General features: G+C 33.5%; 1 protein-coding gene across 1 annotated transcript in view; it reads left to right on the forward strand.

The window, feature by feature from the left end:
- The window catches only part of LOC134683316 (uncharacterized), a 33,545-nt gene extending 13,151 nt beyond the window's left edge, over positions 1-20,394 (forward strand). Inside the window, exons 11-22 of the mRNA XM_063542522.1 lie at positions 185-238; positions 1,466-1,606; positions 2,717-4,360; positions 5,102-5,176; positions 8,572-8,778; positions 10,064-10,098; positions 12,695-12,812; positions 14,499-14,573; positions 15,351-15,425; positions 16,206-16,280; positions 17,703-17,816; positions 19,778-20,394. Coding sequence (XP_063398592.1) covers positions 185-238; positions 1,466-1,606; positions 2,717-4,360; positions 5,102-5,176; positions 8,572-8,778; positions 10,064-10,098; positions 12,695-12,812; positions 14,499-14,573; positions 15,351-15,425; positions 16,206-16,280; positions 17,703-17,816; positions 19,778-19,938 — 2,774 coding nt within the window. The 3' untranslated portion in view covers positions 19,939-20,394. The remainder of the gene's footprint in view (positions 1-184; positions 239-1,465; positions 1,607-2,716; positions 4,361-5,101; positions 5,177-8,571; positions 8,779-10,063; positions 10,099-12,694; positions 12,813-14,498; positions 14,574-15,350; positions 15,426-16,205; positions 16,281-17,702; positions 17,817-19,777) is intronic.
- Positions 20,395-24,159: the final 3,765 nt, after the last annotated feature.

The raw sequence follows: 24,159 nt of genomic DNA on the forward strand, positions 1-24,159 counted from the left end.
ATAAGCAATTAAAATCTACAAAAAAGTAAGAATGACTGAAATTGTCAACCATCTTTTATAAGAGTTATTGCCCTTTTAAGAAGATATTTAGACAATTTTTGGGTGTAATCCTAGTTTTTACAATTATTTGTGTAGCTTATTTGCAAAATTTCAGTGATTTATAATATTTTTTTTTTTATGGCAGTTGGTTTAGATGCAGGAGATGCCAGTCAAAATGAAAGTTACAGTAAAGATGGAGGTAAACAAATTTATGCTTTTTTGTCAATTTTGCAGTGATTTCAATTGTATTGATTAATATTAACAGAGTTCCTTGAAAGCTTTTTAGCTCACCTTTCCCTTAATATAATTAGACCGTTGGTTTTCCCTTTTGAATGGTTTTACATCAGTAATTTTAGGGCCCTATATAGCTTGTTGTTTATGTGAGCCAAGGCTCCATGTTGAAGGCCGTACATTGACCTATAATGGTTTATTTTTTTTATGAATTGTTATTTGGATGGAGAGTTGTCTCATTGGCACTCACACCACATCATCCTATATCTATTAAGTTTTTGCAATAACTTGGTGTCTTTTGTCGCTTCTGTTGTCCGTCCTTCAGTGTAGACTATTTCAAAGATCTTTTACTCTCAAACTACTTTACCAATTAAAGCTGAATAGTTTTTAATTGATTCGCTAATAGGGTCTTTGCATCGGAACTTAACACTTTTACTATAATATACCAGTTGTTGGCATGACACGGGTTATGTTCTTCTCATATATGTTATGATGGTATAATTGTGTGCAGTGGAAATGCACAAGTTCTTTCAAACTGACATAACATTTATTTTTTATTTTATAGAACATAGAATAAAAAACTGTTCTACTTATTCCAAGCAATCATATTTTCTTTTCTTTTAACTTTGATGTCACATCTATCTCTGAAACAATTTTAAATTGAATAAATCTATTGTTACAAAAAAGAATAGATTTTTACCACAGGGTGTGAAGAGCAGGGTTTCTCGAAACACTTGCTTCTACATCCAGAAAGTACAGTCCATTGTTATTCATAACAATAAATTTTTTTTAATAGCATAAACAGAAGTGATTACTAGGATAGTGTTCATTACAATTGCATAAAACATTCAACAGCTATTTAGATTTGGATATTGGGCTCTGTTTTTAAGTTGATCCACATTAGGGTCCAAAGGGTCAAAATTAATATTGTGAGAGGCTATTTAATTTTGGGCCTGTTTTCAAATTGTCATCTTTGAGGTCCAACATACAAATGTCTTCTTTTAGAGAATCACTGAATGGAATTAAACCAAACATAGCAGGAATGTGCCTTATGAGGGTGACCAGATTATTTTTTTTTATCTAGGACAATTAAAGTACATCTTCCCCAAGTCACTTATTCTTAAAAATGTCAAATTGTTTTAAATGACAGTCAATGTCCAAAATATCTGTTTGATATATTTTTATTTTCATACAGATAATATTGAAAGAATATCACCTGCATTCAATGATACTTCAATACGCATACCTGCACAAAATAAGATGAATTGTCAGGAGACAGCCAGTTGCAGTGAAGGACCAAAGAAAGCTAGAGGCAGACCAGTGAAATCATCTACTGGTATATTTATTTCATTAGATTGGATGGTCTGTTTGCGAAGCAATAAATTTGAGATATTTGATATACTACAGAAATGAATTTGAAATTGATAACATATACTTTTATAGCCTATAATATGAACACAAAAAATATGTTGTAATGATGAAAGAACCCTCCATCCAAGATCCAAAAGTAGTGAATATAAGCAATATAGATCATACTGACTTGGGACAGGTATAAAAAACCGCTCAACAATACGCACAATATGCACAGTAAAACTAGTAAGAGAGGTCTGAATTTGATGTCAGAATATGAAACAAAAGAAAATAAACAAAATGACTTTAATATTTTTCCTTAATCTGTAGACTATCTGCCTTGTGAAATTAGCTTTCGTAATGATGATTTTACTTATCATTTTTTGGACCACAAGGGTTGTCCTGCCATTTTTGAAGTTATAAATGAATACTGTACGCAATTGAGTAATTCACTTACAGAAAAAAGAGGGGGGTGTCATGAACCATCATTCCAAATTTATATGTTGGGTCATAGTATGATAATTTGAAGTATGTATGTAATCTTTTATAAAAAAATCTTCTTCTCTGAAACATATGTGTCAAATTTATCCACAATTCTCATTAGGTTATTTGGTTTTAAAAATGTGTCGAATGACCCCACCTGCCAACAATAATGGTGGCCATAGCTAAGATCAGAACATAGGGGGAAAATGTAGATTTTAGTTTATCTCCAAAGCATTTGGAGTAAACACTGACCAGTTCTACAACACATTGTTTGGTTGCTGCCCCTGAGCTAGTAATTAACAGTAATTTTGTAGTTTTTTTTAGCTCACCTGGCCCAAAATAATCTATGGTAATCTTTTCCTGAAGGTAGAAAATCCTAAGTTAAACCTATCTTACTGTTAAGTGCAATGTCTTTGTTTTTGGTAAAAAAGCACATGCTCAACAATTATTTTTAAGCTTAGAAACAGTTTTATTTTTGTAGGCGGAATACAGTCCTCAGCACATCTCCTGCTTTCATTATTCCCTAAACAGAAAAATTAAATTAAAGTCATGAGTGGCTCTCTTTTATTGAATGAGTTTTTATTAACTTGATTCTTTTAAATGTTTCTTTCAGGAGAAAAAAGCAAATCAACAAGGTCAAAACCTTACAGACCCTGCCCTTTCTGTGGTCTCCTTATGGCTAGATTGTCCAATCACATCCTTCGCAAACACAAAGATATTCCTGAGGTCAAAGTTTTAAAAAGGCTGCCCCATCAAGATCAAGTAAAGCAAATGGCTAACCTGAGGAAAGAAGGTATTTGGAAAGCTAATTTAGACCAGGTGAAAAAAATGGAGGATGAAGGATCTCAAGCAGAAGTAAAATATTTTAAAGAGAGGGAGCATGGAGCAGGTCAACTTGCTTACTGTTCTTTATGTAAAGGTTTTTTAACAAAGTCTTACTATAAGAGACACAGATCCACATGCACTGCAGTTGAATCTACAACAACTACAGCGAAAGCCTTAGATCCAGTGCATATTGCATCTCCAAAGTTTACTTCTTCATTTAACTTTGATGTTCTAGCAAAATTCCATAATTCTGAGGTAGGAAATTTATGTAGAACAGACAATCTTATAACATCATTTGGGCTGCAGATGTATAGAAATGTGGAGGCTAAGAAAAGTAAAAAAGAAGAAAAAAGAAAATCAGTTATGTCAGATATGAGGAGACTGGCACATTTATTGTTAGAATTTAGAAAACAATGTGAGATAAATGGTGATGCTGAGGCTAAATCAGCTGTAAACATGTTTGACAGAGGCAATTTTCATTCGTTGGAGTCATCCATTTTAGCCCTAACAATAAATGAAGAAACTGGGCACACAAAAGCAGGGCTAAAAATCGGATATGGCTATCTCATAAAGAGAGTTATCAAATATCTCACTGGAGAATTTCTCATCCAAAAAAAAGATGCTGAAGTTGATGAGATTAAGCGCTTCGGAGATCTATTGGAATTTTGCTGGCCAGGTATATTTGGGGATGCAGAATATAAAATAACTGTACTAAGACAGAAAGAATTGAGGATGCCATCTCGCCTTCCAGATGAGGATGATGTTAAGATGTTGAAAGAATGGCTGGAAAATAAAATTAAAGACATTAAAACGAAATTCCAATTTATAACTTCTAATGAATATGCTGAGATTAGAGATTTACTTGTATGCAGATTAACACTATTTAATGCTCGAAGAGGAGGCGAACCTGCTAGGCTTTTACTATCAGAATGGGATGATGCAGAAAATGGGGTCTGGTTTTCGCAAGATTCAGTGGAAAAGGTGGAGGACCCCATTGAGCAAAAATTATTATGTGAATTAAAGATTGCATACCAAGCAGGAAAAAGAAAGCTTGTGTCACTGTTAATACCCCAGGATTGTTGGGATGCCATTAGAATCCTTGCAGATGAAAAAGTTCGAGATGATGCCGGCATTGGGAAAGGAAATAAATTTTTATTTCCCACAACTGCTGGTAAAGATGAACATGTAATTGGATGGAGTTGTGTAAAAAAATGTTGCAAAAAAGCCAGACTTAGCAAGGACATCACTGCTACTGATATGCGACACAGGGCTGCAACTTTATATGCTGCAATGGACATCCCAGAAAAAGAGCGCCGATTATTTTATTTACACATGGGGCACAGTGCAGACATGAATAGAGATGTATACCAGTGCCCTGAATCCGTGAGGATAACAACATCTGTTGGGAAAGCTCTTCAATGTTTAGACAGGGGTAAGTACATTGTTAAGGATCATAACCCTTGGCTAGCAAAGATGTAGTTGAGTTTTTGATGTCATATAATTACAATAGTTTTTATAATAACTCCCCTCCTTCATAAAATCAGTCTTGTCATTCATTCTATCCATGCACTCCATGAAACTTTGCATACAAGATTAGGCGTCGTATGTATAGATATAAGAAGCAAGACAATAATGGGGGTAAGTCCCAACATTAGAGTTTTACATGTTCATAAAAATAAAATGTGATATATTGTCAGTGAGACAACTCTCCATCCAACAGTAAGTAGTAAATATAAACAATTAAAAGTCACAGTACAACCTTCAGCATGAGTCCTTGACTCACTTTGCTACAAATGGCCCTAAAATAACTTTTATAAAACAATTCAGGCAATACAAACACACAGTCAGATTTATTTAAAACGCCATAATGAAATATTATATGACACAATTAAACATAAGATATATATATATACATAAACTATAAAGGTCTAAAAATCAGAATTAAGAGATACAATATAACTGAAGATGCTGGAGCCAAAACAATCAATTTTAATGAAAACCTACTAGTTACACTTGTCAAATGATGAAGACAAATATATATCCTGAACCAAATTAAACCTATAGATGAAAAATAAGTGTCTTAAGATTTTTGCAAGCAGATGTGGTTCTCAACTCTGATTGAGGTTTGCCTTTGCGTTAAATGTTAATGCTGAAAGTTCAATTTTTTTTGCAGGAAACATGAAAGCTTCCTCATCAAAAGTTGCAGAGACTGGTCCAAAAAATACAGAAATTACCTTCTCTCTTAAAGGTTAGTCAAATTTAATTAGTTAAATGGTTAGGTACATACAGTACTGTGAAAGTACTTTAATTCTTGTGGTTTGAGCAACATTTACATCTTCATTGGTTTTTAGATTCATTGATTTTAGTTTTTCAAAAAAAAAAATTGAAAAATTTAAGCCATTACATATGAAGATTACAAATTGTTTGAATTGACAGAAACTGCAAAGTAACCATTGACCCATGTAAGTTATAACAAACTCACTTAAACCCTGAGATCATGTGATCAACAGATTAAAGACCATCAAAGGTGTTAATTAGGTCACCTAAAGAAAACAGTAACATGAACTTTTGATATAAATGTATCTTGAATTTTAAAATAATTCTTATCAAAATCAAGCCCAGGATAAAATTACTATTTCCCATATGTACGAGAACTATGAGGATATAAAATTAACACTTTATCGTACTAGCATCTCACTACCAGAAATCTGACTTTCATTTATCAAAATTTTGTTTTTATAATAATTAAAAGATTAAAAGTTGCAGTTTAGATTATTAAATATTAAATGGGTATCATTCTGCATGCAGTTGTAGTTCATAGTGTGTTTGCCCTGTGACTTTTTTTTTTTATAATATTCTGTACTTTCACAGTTTACTAATTATATATGACCAAAAGTGATTAAGTTATAGTGTAAAGTGGTTTCCTTGCGTTGTGCTGACTGGTCTTTTCCATTTAGTTGCTCTCTAATATATCCTATTATGTCTTTTACTACTTATTATATATGAATTTCATTCAGTCTGCCTGTAGATGGATGTCTATCTGTTGGTCAATACATTTTTTTAGTGCAACTCTTTCTCACATTAACAATGTTTTGATGAAACTTAACCTTGGTACTGGCATTAAAATACAGATATTGTTTTAATTAATTTGCTGTTAGTCTGATATATGATTTGGAATTTATCTTAAAGGGACATTAGCTGTAAAATTGAATTCATGTTCTCTGATTTGAATCAAATTCTCATTTGGGATTTATAACTATGTAAAACATTTATCCAAATTATAAAAAGTCTAAAATTAACACTTTACCGTACATTTGCTCAAAATATGTAGCTTTATTTTTAGGCAGTTTAACTGCCTTATACAAGCACCCTGGATTTGTGTTCTACCCAATAATTGCTGAAATACTTGCCATTGTTATTATCTAGCTGGATTTTATGTTATTTATAACTTATTGGACAGTTTTTCATACTTTTAATTCTGATTTACAAAAAATATGACAAGAAACACCTTAAATGATCGTCGATTTTTCCAAAAGTTTTGAAGTTGCACATAGGAAGTAGAGCACATATGTAGTTTATTATCCCCTGAGCTTTTGGCTAAGATGTCAAAAACAAATGTATGAAATATTTAATCGCTGAAAATCTCTAAAGACAAATAGTTTAGATTTCCCTAATGGCAAAAGTTGAAGGAATCAAATGAATTATAAGGGGGTCTCTAGGGTAACTGTATACCATCCTGTTTAAGAACTTGAAAACATTTGAGATCCTCAACCCTAAACCATAATTATTCATGTATTGGACAATATACTAGTAACTAATCAAATGAAATATAGGGGGGTCCCTGGGGGTCACCCACTCCTCCTGTTTGAGAACTTCATAACCATCAAGATCCCCACCCCTACACCATATATATTCATGTATGGAACAATATAACAAATCATATTAAATATAGGGGAAGTCCCTGTGGTCACCCCATCCTTCCTGTTTGAGAACTTTGAAACAGTGGGGATCCCAACCTCTAAATTAAATAAAATATAGGGGGAGTCAATGCAGTCACCCCACCCCTCCTGATGGAGTTATTGGAAACAGTCAAGATCCCCAACTTTAAATTAAACCATATATATTCATGTATGAGAACTTATCAAATGAAATATAGGGAGAGTTCTTAGGGTCACCTTACCCTCTTCTGTTTGATAACTTAGAAACAGATGAGATCCCCATCCCATAACCATATATATTCATGCATTGGACAATATAACAAATCAATTGAAATATAGGGGAAGTCACTAGGATCACCCACTCATTCCTGTTTGAAAACTTGATAACAGTTGAGATCCCCACCCCAAACCATATTAATTCATATGACAAGATAAAAAAATAATTGAAATATAGGCGTAGTCCCTAGGATCACCCCACCCCCTATTGTGTGTGTTTTGAGAACTTGTAAAAGATTGAAATACCAACTCCTAAACCATATTCATTCCTGTTTTTCATTTAAAAAAAGACTGAATGACATACAAATGATAGTGCAAGTGGGGCATTCGTGTACTTTGGACACAATCTCGTTATAATTACCTGTCATTTTATTCCAAACTTAGACATCATAGACTTGGGGTGAAGGTGGGGGTCATTTACATTTACTATGAACTGGTCAGTCAGACCTCACCTTTGATCCCTGTAGTAGTAAACATTTGTCTGATTTGTGTCTCATACCTTTTGTACTGTAGAACACAAACTCAGTTTTCTTTTCAGGAAAGCAAGTCCATTCATACTTTTACAAGCTCGTACTAAAGTCAAATTGAAATACTAACAGTCAACTTATATGGACATTAACTATAAACTAGAAGAACTGCAATCATTGCGAATTTGTACCACTGCAGACTCATGACAGCGAAAAAAATATACTTGATATATGTGTTGCTTTTGAAAACCTTGATAAACTATGAATTATTTGCATAAATGTACAATTATATATGAATGTTTAATGTTTGTTCTTTTAAATCTTTGAAAATAAATTGAAGCAATATTACCACAGTTTTCATAATTATGTTTGCCTTGGTTTTTGGTTATCTGCCTACAGTGCTTACAGCGGTTTTATTTGTGTACATAAGCCTAGATGCCACCTAAATAATTAACTGTTGAGTTGATCTTCAAATTATTCAAAATCAGTTGTATTAGTGTTTTGGTTTAAATATTTCAGCCTTGAACATCACTGAAGAGACATAATTTGTTGAAATGCACATATGTTGCAATAAATTTGGTAGTTTATGTTATTTATATTATGCATTGTAAGTGATTATAATACTTAATGAGATGATCAACAGAAGTCACAAAAAAAAAAAGATCAGCAACCTTTAAATGTAAACAGTCAATTGTTGTAAATCTTTATACATTAATAAATAATGTGGTTTAAACAGAATTTTTTTTCTTAACCACTGAATATGTACCCGTTTTTACAAACTGATTAGGTTGAGGAATGATAAAATAATAGTTTTTGTGACTGTCCTTAACATGATTAATGCTTGTAGTAATTGCCAGATTGCAATATCAGGTTCATTCATTGTCCATAGACAATAAGATCAAAAATATTATGTTGTTAATGAATAACAGAAATATTTAAATGTTGATTACTTTTGATTTCAGACTTTTTGAATGAACTGGTGGATGATAATGTTGCAGTAAGGGCAATATCAGGAAAAGGATTGATAGAGGAAGATGAAGTAGAACAAAGACCAGAAAAAATAAGAGCTGCAAGCTGCATGAAAGATCTGATGCTACAAGATGCAGCAAAAGAATACTTCACAGATGATGCTTGGCTGGCAGCTGAATCAGTTTTTGATTTACTTCCAGGTATGAAGAATGAAAATAATATGTTTCATGCAAAAATCTATTTTAAGCGCCTTCTATCCAATAGGTCAAGTTTCTTTTAATTTGGCGTCATCTTCTATATAAACATCCATAATTTTTTTTGTCCTCTCAAACTGGATAGTGGGACCTACTGAAAATTTGTATACTTCAATGTCAGGAGCTTCAGGACGTTTAATTTTGGTGCTTTTGGTGATTTTTTTTAAATGGGCCTGTTTTTAATTGGAATATGCATTATCTCCGTGATATGACATCTGTATTTATGTAGTCACCCTAGTAGTGCACATTTTTTGGGATGATCATGCATGCATAAATTTTTTCCATTTAATTCCATTTGGGTAGTGTATAAGTCAATGGAGTGGTTAATCGTGCATGTGAATTTTGTGAGTGGGATTTGGAAGGTTAAACATTTCAAAAGGTGTAAGAGTCAATACTTTCTTTAAAAATCCATACCTGTAAGTTGACATAAAAATGTTAACTTTGCTTGGTAATTTGTATGCCCAAACTATAGCAGGGGGACATTTGATTTTACCCTTGTCTGAATGTACCTACGTACCTCTCAAAATTTGTTTCTGTTCTCTAACTTAAGTTTGCCTCAATCAAATGTTATGTAACTTGTACACAAGGTGTATTATCACAAAATACAGATCAAGTTTGAATGATGGTAGTGTCACTCTAACCATTATAGAGTTCTGTCCCTTTATAAATGGGAAAATTACAAAATTTTAAACATAACTTTGCCTCTACCAAATGTTATGTACAATGTTTATTACACAAAACACAGATCAAGTATGACTTTTGGTGGTGTCACTTTTACCGTTCACAGTTATGGCCTTTATAAATAGAAAAATAGCAAAAATTTTAGTTTCTGTTTTCTGACTTGAGTTTGCTTAAACCAAACATTAGAAAACTTATACACAATACTTTTTACCACAAACACAGATGAAATTTGGTTGCATCATTTGAATCATAATCTGGTTAAAAATGGAAAAATTGCATAATTTTTAGTTTCTGTTCTATTACTTAAGTTTGTCCCTACCAAACATTATGAGACCTATACACAATTTACAATACTTGTTTGCCAAAAAAAACCAGAACAAGTACATGTTTGGGTAGTGTCACTTTTCAAGTTCTTGAGCTATGTCCCTTTATAATTTTTAAACAGGGGCTTCATTTATGGACACAACATGACAATCTCCATTTATTTGTGTTTATCTCCAATATGTTATTCTGAACATTTAGATATCAAACTGTTGGTGGTTTTTTTCAGACTGTAGTGATGATGAATCTGAGAGATCCCACATGGTAAATATCACCCTATAGCTAGTTAATAATACATGTTGTATTTTTGTCAGTACTTGATATTTACAAGGTACATAAATGTTTTATAGTGATTTTGAAAAAAAGATGGATCATACATAAACTGAGGAACCTTTTAAAAAAGCTTGTAGAATTTTAAAATATTTTTACTCATTAGATGACAAAATGGAGGTCATGCTTGATATGAAGGATTTTCACTTTCACTGTTCATGAGCTATGGTTCTTGAAAGATTGAAAAATGGCATATCCAGTTGTATTTGTGCATTTATTCATAAATCCTTCAAAGCAAAGCTTTTCAAATTTTAATATGTTGTTAGTAATGATAAAATGGAGGTCAATATAAAAATGAAGATGTGGTATGAGTGCCAATGGGACAACTGTCCACAAGAGACCAAATGACACAGACATCAACAAATATAGGTCACCATATGGCTATCAAAAATGAGCAAAGCCCCATACTTGATAGTCAGCTATAAAAGGGCTTGATAAGACAATGTAAAACAACTGTTTTGTATTGATGATTGTCACTATTCCTGTGCAGGATTTTGGTCCTTGTGATATTGAAAAATGCTGGGACCCAAATAGATGTAAAAAAAGTCTGGTTTCTTGTCATTCTGACAGCTGTTGTTTAAACATTCTTTCTTACATTTTATGTCAAGTTCAAAAGTATTAAGTATATTTGGATGTCTTGTATGCTATGAATCTTGAAAGTGGAGGCTTTACTGCAATTGCTATGTTTCAGAATACATACGCACTTTCATAACAGATTTTGCAGGTTCTTCCATAAAATATTTTATACATCTTAAACAGGAAAGTTTTGAGAGTATTTAGATATTGGGAGATGTGATGTGAGTGCCAATAAGACAAATCCCCATCCAAATAACAATTTATAAAAGTAAACCGTTATAGGTCAATGTACATCCTTTAAAAAGTAAAATCACAAAAATACTGAACTCAGAGGAAAATCAATTTGGAAAGTCCATAATCACATGGCAAAATCAAAAAACAAAACGCATCAAAAACGAATGGACAAGAACTGTCATATTCCTGACTTGGTACAGGCATTTTCAAATGTAGAAAATGGTGGATTAAACCTGGTTCTATAGCGCTAACCCTCTCACTTTAATAACAGTCTCATCAAATTCCGCTACATTTACATGATGCGTTAAATAAACAGTCACAATTAATAAAATAGTCAACAAGTCTTATGGTCACTTGAAAAACACCAGTATCACTCAGATTACATTTCTACCTTGACAGGTAAGTTTGTATTTAGCCTATGAAATACTTATTTAGCCTTGAGAATTGAAAGGTCAGTTTATCCCTTTCATACAATAGAAGTTTACCTATGAGGGTCAGAATGGGGTTTACAGAATAGAGAATACATGTAATATAGCAACAAAAAATGAAAATGAACAATAAAATAAAATATAGAGAATACTGCAGTGCAAAAATATAAATAATAAATGTGCAAAATAACTTGAAAAGGTAACTTTAGTAACTGTAATGCAATACTGATAATATAATGATCAATGTACATAATTGAAAAATAATCTTGTAACTAAAAGACTATATGGTAAAATCGTTTTCATGAACATTTTACAGAATGAGCGTTATTTTTATGGCTATTAAACATGTTAAAAGGAAAATGCCATAAAAATTTAAAGAATACAGATATTAAAAAACCCATGCAGGTCCTCATGTCATAAAATTTACATTGTCAATATATAGGACACATCTAGTCAAACTGGTTTTAAACTAAACATATGGTCAAACTGGTTTGATATAACTGATAGTTTCTTGCCCTAGTTGTATATTTCACAGTGACCTTATGTGTTTGTGCTAAGAGTACATTGTAATGTCATATTTATTGATTTTCTGTTGGGACATGACCTAGATTGTTAACATAAAAAACAGTGGCTTGATATTTCAACTGATATTAGTATAATAAACAATGATAAATTAATATTTGGAATTTTATATCCTGGTTTTTAATTATTTTTTGGGGGGACCAAGATGTTTTCTTCGTTCTAGTTTATATGATTATTTTAACCTTCAACATTGTTCAATGCACATTTAAAATTTCAGGTCTCATTTAAAATATTTTGCAACTAAATAATAATTTGTCAGATTTGGTGTAAACTAAAAACAAGACAGTGTAAGAGATAACCTGCAAGCATAGTCTATTTCTATAACTGTCAAGCCAATTTTTTTTTTTATATCTGAAAAAAAACTACCATGTAAAGAAATATGCAATTTAAAGGCCTTAGATAACCCCTAAAACTCAACATTAACAGATTTTAAACAATTAAATCAAGATGCACAAAGTTTTAAGTATTGGTCAGAATATAGGGTTCTTTTGTACTTTAACAATATCACAATAACAATAAAGTGACCCTTATTTTGGACAAGGTAAATGGCAAGAAGCCAAATTTATTGTATGAATGGGAAACTGACCTTTCAATTCTCAAGGCTAAATAAGTATTTTACAGGCTAAATACAAACTTACCTGTCAAGGTAGAATTGTAATCTGAGTGATACTGGTGTTATTCAACTCACCATAAGTTTGTTTTCTGTTTAGATTTTAAATACAACAGATGTAAGTGATATAAGAGATTGTGAAGATGAACCATGTTCTTCAAATGATTCTATGATATCTGGTGATACAGAGGAGCAAGTAGAGAGAAGAACAAACAAAAGTAAGTTTAAACTTAGAACAATGGCTGTCTTGTATAACTTGTTATTAATTTTTTTTAAATGAATGGGTAAATAATGTGATAGTGAGTCAAGCTGTGTTCTTGTAATCAATTTTGCTACTTTTCAATGTTGCACATCTAATTGGCCTATTTAAAGAACAAGTCCCTTGAACATCAGGTGCCAATGTTTTTAAATCCTGTCAGGTTGAACATCCGAAATACAAACTTTCCATGCAGCTCAACAGTTGTTTTGTTAAGTGTTTTGAAGTTTTACTTACACATGTATGTTCTAAATGGAAGTTAAACTAATTAACACTAATGAATTTGGAATAAGTTGCTAGGGACAAAATAGATCGTTGCTATATGGTAACTCAAATAAAGTTCTCCGACCACATTTATTGTGTCACGAGTCTATAGTAATGTATAACTAACTTGATCATATTCCAAATTCACACCATTTCAAGCTTGAAAATTTTGTCCAATCTTGCTCCAACTGTTTAGAGTTTGACCTCAGCAGTAATATAAAAAACCTCCAGATGGAGCTTATTTCTTAAACATAGATAAGAAAGGAAGACAATAACAATCAAAACCAAGGAGTAAACAAAGACTCACAAAACCAAAGGACATTTACATCAACAATTATAAATAATAATTAAGAAACAACATGAACTCCACTTTAAACCGGGAGTGAAATCAGGTGCTCTGGAAGGGTATGCATTTCCTGCACCGTATACAACACCCATCGTGTTATTTCTTTGTTCAGTTCGGTAATGATGGAAAGTTCTTATGACTGAGAAAGAGTATTATAGATTGCATCATACTATATAGTTGAGTTATTGTTATTGTTCGGGAAAAGTTCAATATATGATGCAAAACTTCAGAAAGTTCCAACTGAACCTGAGGCAGAAAAAGGTAACTTTCTATAACTTTGACACTAAAGCTGCAATAATAATTTTATCTCATACAGTCAAACCTTAGTAAACTGACCATGAATAAACTGGTTTCCTGTTCATTCAGCTAAAACTAAAGTCCTATTTTTTTTACTTCAAAGTCTTTCTTAAAATACCCTTTGTAAATTGGACCCTGTGTATTCCAAATTCCTGTCTAATGATTTAGTCTCAATACTCTTATTTACATCAATTATTACTTGTCAAAACTAATCTCTTGTGTCACAACTCAGATAACACAAGGATTCTAATGCAAAAAGAAACAATGAACACAAAGGGAAAGTGTCAAATCAGAGACTGATGTTACAGAGGTCTATTTGACAAATTGATCACATTCCAAATTCACACCATTTCAAGCTTGAAAATTTTGTCCAATCTTGGTCCAATTGTTTAGGGTTTGACCTCAGCAGTAATATGAAAAACCTCAAGGCGGAGCTTATTTCTTAAACATAGATAAGAAAGGAAGACAATAACAATCAAAACCAAGGAGTAAACAAAGACTCACAAAACCAAAGGACATTTACATCAACAGTTATAAATAATAATTAAGAAACAACATGAACTCCACTATAAACCGGGAGTGAAATCAGGTGCTCTAGAAGGGTAAGCATTTCCTGCACCGTATACGACACCCATCGTGTTATTTCTTTGTTCAGTTCGGTAATAATGGAAAGTTCTTATGACTGAGAAAGAGTATTATAGATTGCATCATACTATATAGTTGAGTTATTGTTATTTTTAGGGAAAAGTTCAACATATGATGATAACAAGGCTACAAAACTTCAGAAAGTTCCAACTGAACCTGAGGCAGAAAAAGGTAACTTTCTATAACTTTGACACTAAAGCTGCAATAATAATTTTATCTCATACAGTCAAACCTTAGTAAACTGACCATGAATAAACTGGTTTCCTGTTCATTCAGCTAAAACTAAAGTCCTATTTTTTTTACTTCAAAGTCTTTCTTAAAATACCCTTTGTAAAATGGACCCTGTGTATTCCAAATTCCTGTCTAATGATTTAGTCTCAATACTCTTATTTACATCAATTATTACTTGTCAAAACTAATCTCTTGTGTCACAACTCAGATAACACAAGGATTCTAATGCAAAAAGAAACAATGAACACAAAGGGAAAGTGTCAAATCAGAGACTGATGTTACAGAGGTCTATTTGACAAATTGATCACATTCCAAATTCACACCATTTCAAGCTTGAAAATTTTGTCCAATCTTGGTCCAATTGTTTAGGGTTTGACCTCAGCAGTAATATGAAAAACCTCAAGGCGGAGCTTATTTCTTAAACATAGATAAGAAAGGAAGACAATAACAATCAAAACCAAGGAGTAAACAAAGACTCACAAAACCAAAGGACATTTACATCAACAGTTATAAATAATAATTAAGAAACAACATGAACTCCACTATAAACCGGGAGTGAAATCAGGTGCTCTGGAAGGGTAAGCATTTCCTGCACCGTATACGACACCCATCGTGTTATTTCTTTGTTCAGTTCGGTAATAATGGAAAGTTCTTATGACTGAGAAAGAGTATTATAGATTGCATCATACTATATAGTTGAGTTATTGTTATTTTTAGGGAAAAGTTCAACATATGATGATAACAAGGCTACAAAACTTCAGAAAGTTCCAACTGAACCTGAGGCAGAAAAAGGTAACTTTCTATAACTTTGACACTAAAGCTGCAATAATAATTTTATCTCATACAGTCAAACCTTAGTAAACTGACCATGAATAAACTGGTTTCCTGTTCATTCAGCTAAAACTAAAGTCCTATTTTTTTTACTTCAAAGTCTTTCTTAAAATACCCTTTGTAAAATGGACCCTGTGTATTCCAAATTCCTGTCTAATGATTTAGTCTCAATACTCTTATTTACATCAATTATTACTTGTCAAAACTAATCTCTTGTGTCACAACTCAGATAACACAAGGATTCTAATGCAAAAAGAAACAATGAACACAAAGGGAAAGTGTCAAATCAGAGACTGATGTTACAGAGGTCTATTTGACAAATTGATCACATTCCAAATTCACACCATTTCAAGCTTGAAAATTTTGTCCAATCTTGCTCCAACTGTTTAGAGTTTGACCTCAGCAGTAATATAAAAAACCTCCAGATGGAGCTTATTTCTTAAATATAGATAGAAAGAAAGGAAGACAATAACAATCAAAACCAAGGAGTAAACAAAGACTCACAAAACCAAAGGACATTTACATCAACAATTATAAATAATAATTAAGAAACAACATGAACTCCACTATAAACCGGGAGTGAAATCAGGTGCTCTAGAAGGGTAAGCATTTCCTGCAACGTATACGACACCCATCGTGTTATTTCTTTGTTCAGTTCGGTAATGATGGAAAGTTCTTATGACTGAGAAAGAGTATTATAGATTGCATCATACTATATAGTTGAGTTATTGTTATTTTTAGGGAAAAGTTCAACATATGATGATAACAAGGCTGCAAAACTTCAGAAAGTTCCAACTAAACCTGAGGCAGAAAAAGGTAACTTTCTATAACATTGACACTAAAGCTGCAATAATAATTTTATCTCAAACAGTCAAACCTTAGTAAACTGACACTGAATAAACTGGTTTCCTCTTCATTCAGCTAAAACTAAAGTCCTATTTTTTTCACTTCAAAGTCTTTCTTAAAATACCCTTTGTAAAATGGACCCTGTGTATTCCAAATTCCTGTCAAATGATTCAGAAGAAGAAATCTTCAATTGCACAATATTGTGCAGTAGATTTGCAAGATCTTGACATTTGTTTTGTGGCAAAAACGCGTACTGTGGATTCATTTATTTTCGTTGGTATCAATTTTTGTGGATTGCTGAAAACTTGCAATTTCGTGGATATTTAATTTCTTGGTTTTGCCAATCTCTGTATACAGAGCCTAATGATAATATGAACATTGAAATTTGTGGTTCACCTGTACCCACAAAACCCACGAAAATTGGTATCTAACGAATAATAATGAATCCACAGTATTATGTTAACAATTTGACAAGTTTCCCTCTGTTTTAAACTTTTAAATTTTTCCTGTCAAATTTATTCAATTAGAACTTCTGTGGATGCATTATTATTTGTTGGATACAAATCATTGTGAATTTGGTGGGTACAGGTAATCCACAAAATCAAATGTTCAACAAATAAAAAAAAAATCCATAAGTGTGAATGCAGACTTTGGCAAAACCATGAAATTAAATATCCATGAACATGTTAGTTTTCCTATTGGTTTCATCATTATTCATAGCAATTTTACAATTTTTCTGTTGATGCAATTTTTGAATAGCTGACCCATCTGATTTTCTATATATTACAATATCATTGATCTATGTTTCCCCCACACCAAATGATGTTGCAAGTTTCCCTGAACTGTTGAATTTACAATCATACACAAATTTTTTATCAAACTATAGGAAGTATCTTTCTTGTCAATGTTATGTGCCTGTACAAAATACCAAAGCCTGTTTTACATGAGAACATTAGCTGGCCTAATTTTTTCAAATCTAGCATGAAAACACCTAGCCACTGGCCAGATAAAGGAATTGGCTATACATGGGAGGTACTTCTGCATATAATTGCAGAATTATAAGCCTAACGTGGACCAATAAGGGAGGTGGCAGTTCTAGGGTGGGGCTGTTTCATAGAGGGACTACTGTAGTGATAATTAATATTGTATTGGAATTTGTCTATGCAACTGATGAACGATATGGATATACATTAGAATTTGAACATCAACATTTAATTATAAATTAGAATAAATATTTTGCAGGTTTTCAGAATTTATATTCATGGAAATTAAAAGGTTGATGTCCAAATTGTTATTTATTTCAAACCCAAAATCTATGGAGATTTTAGGTAACTTGATTTATGAGTGATTACAATTATTAAACAAGTAGCTTTGTAATTGAATATTTTATAGGAACAAAAAGAAAATATAAATTATGGACTGAAGAGAATACTAAAGTAGTGGATGTTTATTTTAAGAGATACATTACAGATACATCTAGCTTGGACAACAAAGGGTCATTGCCAGGTAAACTTTTGCATTATCGATTATCAAATACAAAACCTATACAGAAAAATGATCACTAAGCCAACTGCATTGCTCAACTGGACCAGGGCTCGACAATAACGCTTGTCCGATTGCCCGGTACCAGAGGTGAAAAAAGTCGGACAAGTAAAAGCTGTATCGAAGGACAAGCACAATTATTCAGCAGAAAATAAATGTAATCCAACTTTGAAGAACAAAGTTATTATAAACAAAAAACACGAAAACAAATATTAATTTGACATGTTTCTGCATTCTGTTTATTTAAATGCAAAACTTTTTTCTTCAACATGTTTACTTGCAATTGATTATTTTCAACTGGTTCTTTGTCAGATACTTTTTAACAGGTGAAAGGTATTTACTGATCCGAATCAATGATGCGTTTTGTAGATCAGGTAACTTAACAGGACAGTTCGTCACCTCAAGTTTTAATAGACAGTTTGGCACTGAGAAAACATATTTAGTAGACATGATTGATAGACAGTTTGGCAAGGCAGGAGATATTTTGGGATCAAGACAAATCAGTACCTCATTTTGCTACATTATTCTGTTCCTTATAAGAAATACCATACCAGTAATTTTTTCACAAAAATATTTTTTTTAATTTACCATTAAATTCACAAACTCATATTTGATCATAAGTAGAAAAAAAAACCAATACTGACAATATGGTGACCTATAGTTTTCTGTGTCATTTGGTCTCTTGCAGAGAGTTGTCTCATTGGCAATCAGACCTTATCTTCTTTTTATTGATTGCATTTCAATAAACTTTTTTCAACTTAAAAAAAAAGCAGGATACAAATCCAATGAGTGTACAGGCCTATCAGATGGTGCCTCTTGTTTAGAGTCTGATGAGACTCACATTGATGAAAAACTAGAACCTTAGTCCCGTGACATGACTAGATTTAGTTGTACTTGACTCGTATTTTTGAAAAGTATTTCAAATCAAAAGAAATACATCAAATCCTGTCTATTGTTTAAATTCGTTTTGTTCCTTTTATCAACTAAAAATGTAAAAAGGTTATTTTTTAATAGAAATTTTTTGGACAAGTAACAATATCATTGGGACAAGTAAATTTTGGTAGGACAAGTTGAAAAAAGGGTATCGTAGAGGCCTGCTGACCCCAGTTGAACTAAGAGTTGAGGGCTAGCTGGCTATCAGTTGAGCAAATAGTTGAGGGCCAGTTGAGGGCTACCTGGATTCAAAACATGCCTCTTTTGGGGAGATCTTGAATACTTGTAGAAAATTAATTTTACTTACATACTGGTTCCCAGTTGTGTTCTCTGTGATCCACCTCACAGAGACATAACTTGGGAATGTTAGCAGTAAATAAACTTGTGCATATTGTTTACATTAAAATCTGTTGTAACCTTTCATTTGAGGTGGGGGTAGTTAAGAAAATTAGTGTTAGTTAAGACTCTGAAAAGTTCAGGGCAAAGAAAAGTTGAAAATATGCCGCACAGCTCTATATCTTGACCTTTGAAAAAAAATTTGGTGAATATTAACTTTCAATTCTAGGATAAACAAAACTTCATAGTAAAAGTAGTACAGTTTTAGCCGTAAAAGGAGTTCCTATGGGAAATTGCATTGTCAATATTTACAGAAATGCAACCTATAACAGCTAACCCTCAACTGTCCACCACATGGCCATCAACTGGCCCTCAACTTTTTTTTCTACAGGGGAAAGGCATGGATACCTTAGAACTAAATTACAACACTAAGAGATTGTAAAAGTAGCCCAAAGAATAAAAAAATAAAAATAAAGCAAAAAGGAGAAAAAAGTAAACAAATATAACATCAAATATAAAAGTCAGCCACATTTCAATAGACACTGCCTTGTCAAATGCACATTATGGGTAACTCTGTAAAATAAATTCCAACAATTTTTTTTTCTGTATGCTTAATGAATAACTATGCCAATGAACAAGATTGTTGTTTTTTTCAGGATCAAAAGATGTAAGAGAGTTTCTTCAGAAGCATCCAATCCTTCAAGATATTGAAATTAAAAAAAGGATAACAGCCATCAAGACAAAAATCTTCAATGATAGAAAAGTTTACAGAGAAAAAATTTCAAAGAAACTTAAGAAAACCCTCCAAAGTATGTGAGCATTCTGAATATCATGCATTCCATATAATAGATTGACTTGTAATAGGCCTCTTAATCTGTAATCATCCTCATCTCTCCACCAACAGCCAGTATCATGTAAACTTAATCTGCGTCATCATCTCTCCACCAACAGCCAGTCTTATGTAAACTGAATCGGCATCAACATCTCTCCACCAACAGCTAGTCTTATGTAAACTGAATCGGCATCATCATCTATCTACCAACAGTCAGTCTTATGTTAACTGAATCGGCATTCTCATCTCTCCACCAACAGCCAGTCTTATGTTAACTGAATCGGCATCAACATCTCTCCACCAACAGCTAGTCTTATGTTAACTGAAACAGCATCAACATCTCTCCACCAACAGCCAGTCTTATGTAAACTGAAACAGCATCCTCATCTCTCCACCAACAGCCAGTCTTATGTAAACTGAATCGGCATCAACATCTCTCCACCAAAAGCCAGTCTTATGTAAACTGAATCGACATCAACATCTGTCCTCCAACAGCCAGTCTTATGTAAACTGAAACAGCATCCTCATCTCTCCACCAACAGCCAGTCTTATGTAAACTGAATCGGCATCATCATCTCTCCACCAACAGCCAGTCTTATGTAAACTGAATCAGCATCATCATCTATCCACCAAAAGCCAGTCTTATGTCAACTGAATCGGCATCAACATCTCTCTACCAACAGTCAGTCTTATGTAAACTGAAACAGCATCCTCATCTCTCTACCAACAGTCAGTCTCATGTAAACTGAATCGACATCAAAATCTATCCACCAACAGCCAGTCTTATGTAAACTGAATCATCATCAACATCTCTCGAACAACAGCCAGTCTCATGTAAACTGAATCAGCATCATCATCTCTCTACCAACAGTCAGTCTTATGTAAACTGAATGGACATCAACATCTCTCCACCAACAGCCAGTCTTATGTAAACTGAATCGCCATCAACATCTCTCTACCAACAGCCAGTCTCATGTAAACTGAATCAGCATCATCATCTCTCTACCAACAGTCAGTCTTATGTAAACTGAATCGACATCAACATCTCTCTACCAACAGTCAGTCTTATGTAAACTGAATTGGCATCAACATCTCTCCACCAACAGCCAGTCTCATGTAAACTGAATCAGCATCATCATCTCTCCACCAACAGTCAGTGTCATGTAAACTGAATCAGCATCATCATCTCTCTACCAACAGCCAGTCTCATGTAAACTGAATCGACATCAACATCTCTCCACCAACAGCCAGTCTCATGTAAACTGAATCGACATCAACATCTCTCCACCAACAGTCAGTCTCATGTTAACTGAATCAGCTTTCTCATCTCCTCACCAACAGCCAGTCTTATGTAAACTGAATCATCATCAACATCTCTCCACCAACAGTCAGTCTTATGTAAACTGAATCAGCATCAACATCTCTCCACCAACAGTCAGTCTTATGTTAACTGAATCAGCATCAACATCTCTCCACCAACAGCCAGTCTTATGTAAACTGAATCAGCATCATCATCTATCCACCAACAGCCAGTCTTATGTAAACTGAATCGGCATCATCATCTATTCACCAACAGCCAGTCTTATGTAAACTGAATGAGCATCCTCATCTATTCACCAACAGCCACTCTTATGTAAACTGAATCTGCATCATCATATTTCCACCAACAGCAAGTCTTATGTTAACTGAATCGGCATCATCATCTCTCCACCAACAGCCAGCCATATGTAAACTGAATCAGCATCATCATCTCTCTACCAACAGCCAGTCTTATGTTAACTGAATCGGCATTCTCATCTATTCACCAACAGCCAGTCTTATGTAAACTGAATCATCATCAACATCTCTCCACCAACAGCCAGTCTTATGTAAACTGAATCAGCATCATCATCTCTCCACCAACAGCCAGTCTTATGTAAACTGAATCGGCATCATCATCTCTCCACCAACAGCCAGTCTTATGTAAACTGAATCGGCATTCTCATCTATCCACCAACAGCCAGTCTTATGTAAACTGAATCGGCATCATCATCTATCCACCAACAGCCAGTCTTATGTTAACTGAATCGGCATCAACATATTTCTACTAACATCCAGTCTTATGTAAACTGAATCAGCATCAACATCTCTCCACCAACAGCCAGTCTTATGTAAACTGAATCGGCATCATCATCTCTCCACCAACAGCCAGTCTTATGTAAATTGAATCAGCATCATCATATCCCCTTCAACAGACAGTCTTCTGTAAACTGAATTGCCACAACATCTCTCAACCAACCTGCTGGCTTATTCTGAATTATTATCCTCATCTCATAACCAACAAACAGTCTGGCATATATTAAATAAGCATCATCACCTCTTTACCAACAAACAGTCTGGCATACACTGAATAAGCATCATCTTCTTTCATCCAATCATGAGCCTAGTGTGTCCTGAATAACCATCTCTCTACCAACAAACAGTCTGGCGTATATTGAATTAGCATCATCATCTCTCAACCAACAAACTGTCTGGCATATTCTGAATAAGCATCATCATATCTCAGCCAACAAACGTCTGGCATATATTGAACTAGCATAATCATCTTTCTACCAGCAAACAGTCTGGCATATATACTGAATGAGCATCGTAATCTCTCTACCAACAAACAGTCTGGCATATACTGAATAAGGAATATCATCTCTCAACCAACGAACATCCTAGTTGTACTGCACTACAATCCTCATCTCTAAACCAACAGTCTGGCATTAACTGAATCAGCATCACCATCTCTCTACCAACAAACAGTTTAGAATATACTGAATAAGCATCATCATATATTAAGGAACAAACAGTATGGCATATCCTGAATTACCATCATCATCTCTCAACCAACCAACAGTCTAGCATATCCTGAATAAGCATCATCATATATCAAGGAACAAACAGTATGGCATATCCTGAATTATAATCATCATCTCTCTACCAACCAACAGACTAGCATATACTGAATTATCATCATTATCTCTCAACAAACAACAGTCTGGAATATACTGAATAAGCATCAGCATCTCCCAACCAACAAAAACTCTGGCATATTCTGAATTACCATCATCATCTCTCAACAAACAACAGTCTGGCATATACTAAATTAGCATGATCATCTCTCAACAAACAACAGTCTGGCATATACTGAATTAGCATCATCATCTCTCAACCAACAAACAGCATAGTATGTACTGAATTAGCATCCTCATCTTTAAACCAACTAGCAGTCTGGCATATATTGAACTAGCATCGTCATAATCCTACAAACAAACAGTCTGGCATATACTGAATTAGCATAATCATCTCTCTACAAACAGACAGTCTGGCTTCTACTGAATTACCATTCTCAACTCTCATGCACCAAACAGTCTAGCATATACTGAATTAGCACCATTATCTTTCAACCAACAACCAGTATGGCATATACTGAATAAGCATCATTATCTTTCAACCAACAAACAGTCTGGCATAAATTGAATAAGGAACATTATCTCTTAACCAAGTAACAGTCTGGCATATATTCCATTAGCATTATCTTCTATACCAACAAACAGTCTGAGATGTACTAAATGACAATCCTCATGTCTCAACCAACAAACAGTCATATACTGAATAACCATCATCATGTTTCAACAAATAAAACATTTGGCATATACTGAATTAGCATCATCATCTTTCAACCAACAGTCTGGCATAAACTGAAGAAACAGCATCATCTTTCAACCAACAAACAGTCTGGTATATACTGAATAAGCATCATCATCTCTCAACCAACAGACCGTCTGGCATATTTTTATTCAGCATCATCATCTTTCTACCAACAAACAGTCTGGCTTATACTGAATTACAATTTCATCTCTCAACCAACAGACAGTCTTCCATATATACTGAATAAGCATCATACTCTTTCAACCAACTAGAAGTCTGGCTTATACCGAATTAGCATTATCATCTGTCAACCAACAAACACTCTGGCATATACTGAATTAGCATAATCATCTCTCTACCAACAAACAGCCTGGCTTATACTGAATTAGCATCATTTTCTCTCAACATACAATAGTCTGGCATATACTGAATTAGCATCATCATCTCTCAACTAACAAACAGCATAGTGTGTACAGAATTAGCATCTTCGACTCTAAACCAACTAGCAGTCTGGCATATATTGAACAAGCC

This window comes from Mytilus trossulus, chromosome 9 (assembly GCF_036588685.1).
Source record: "Mytilus trossulus isolate FHL-02 chromosome 9, PNRI_Mtr1.1.1.hap1, whole genome shotgun sequence".
NCBI classification, from domain to species: Eukaryota; Metazoa; Mollusca; class Bivalvia; order Mytilida; family Mytilidae; genus Mytilus; species Mytilus trossulus.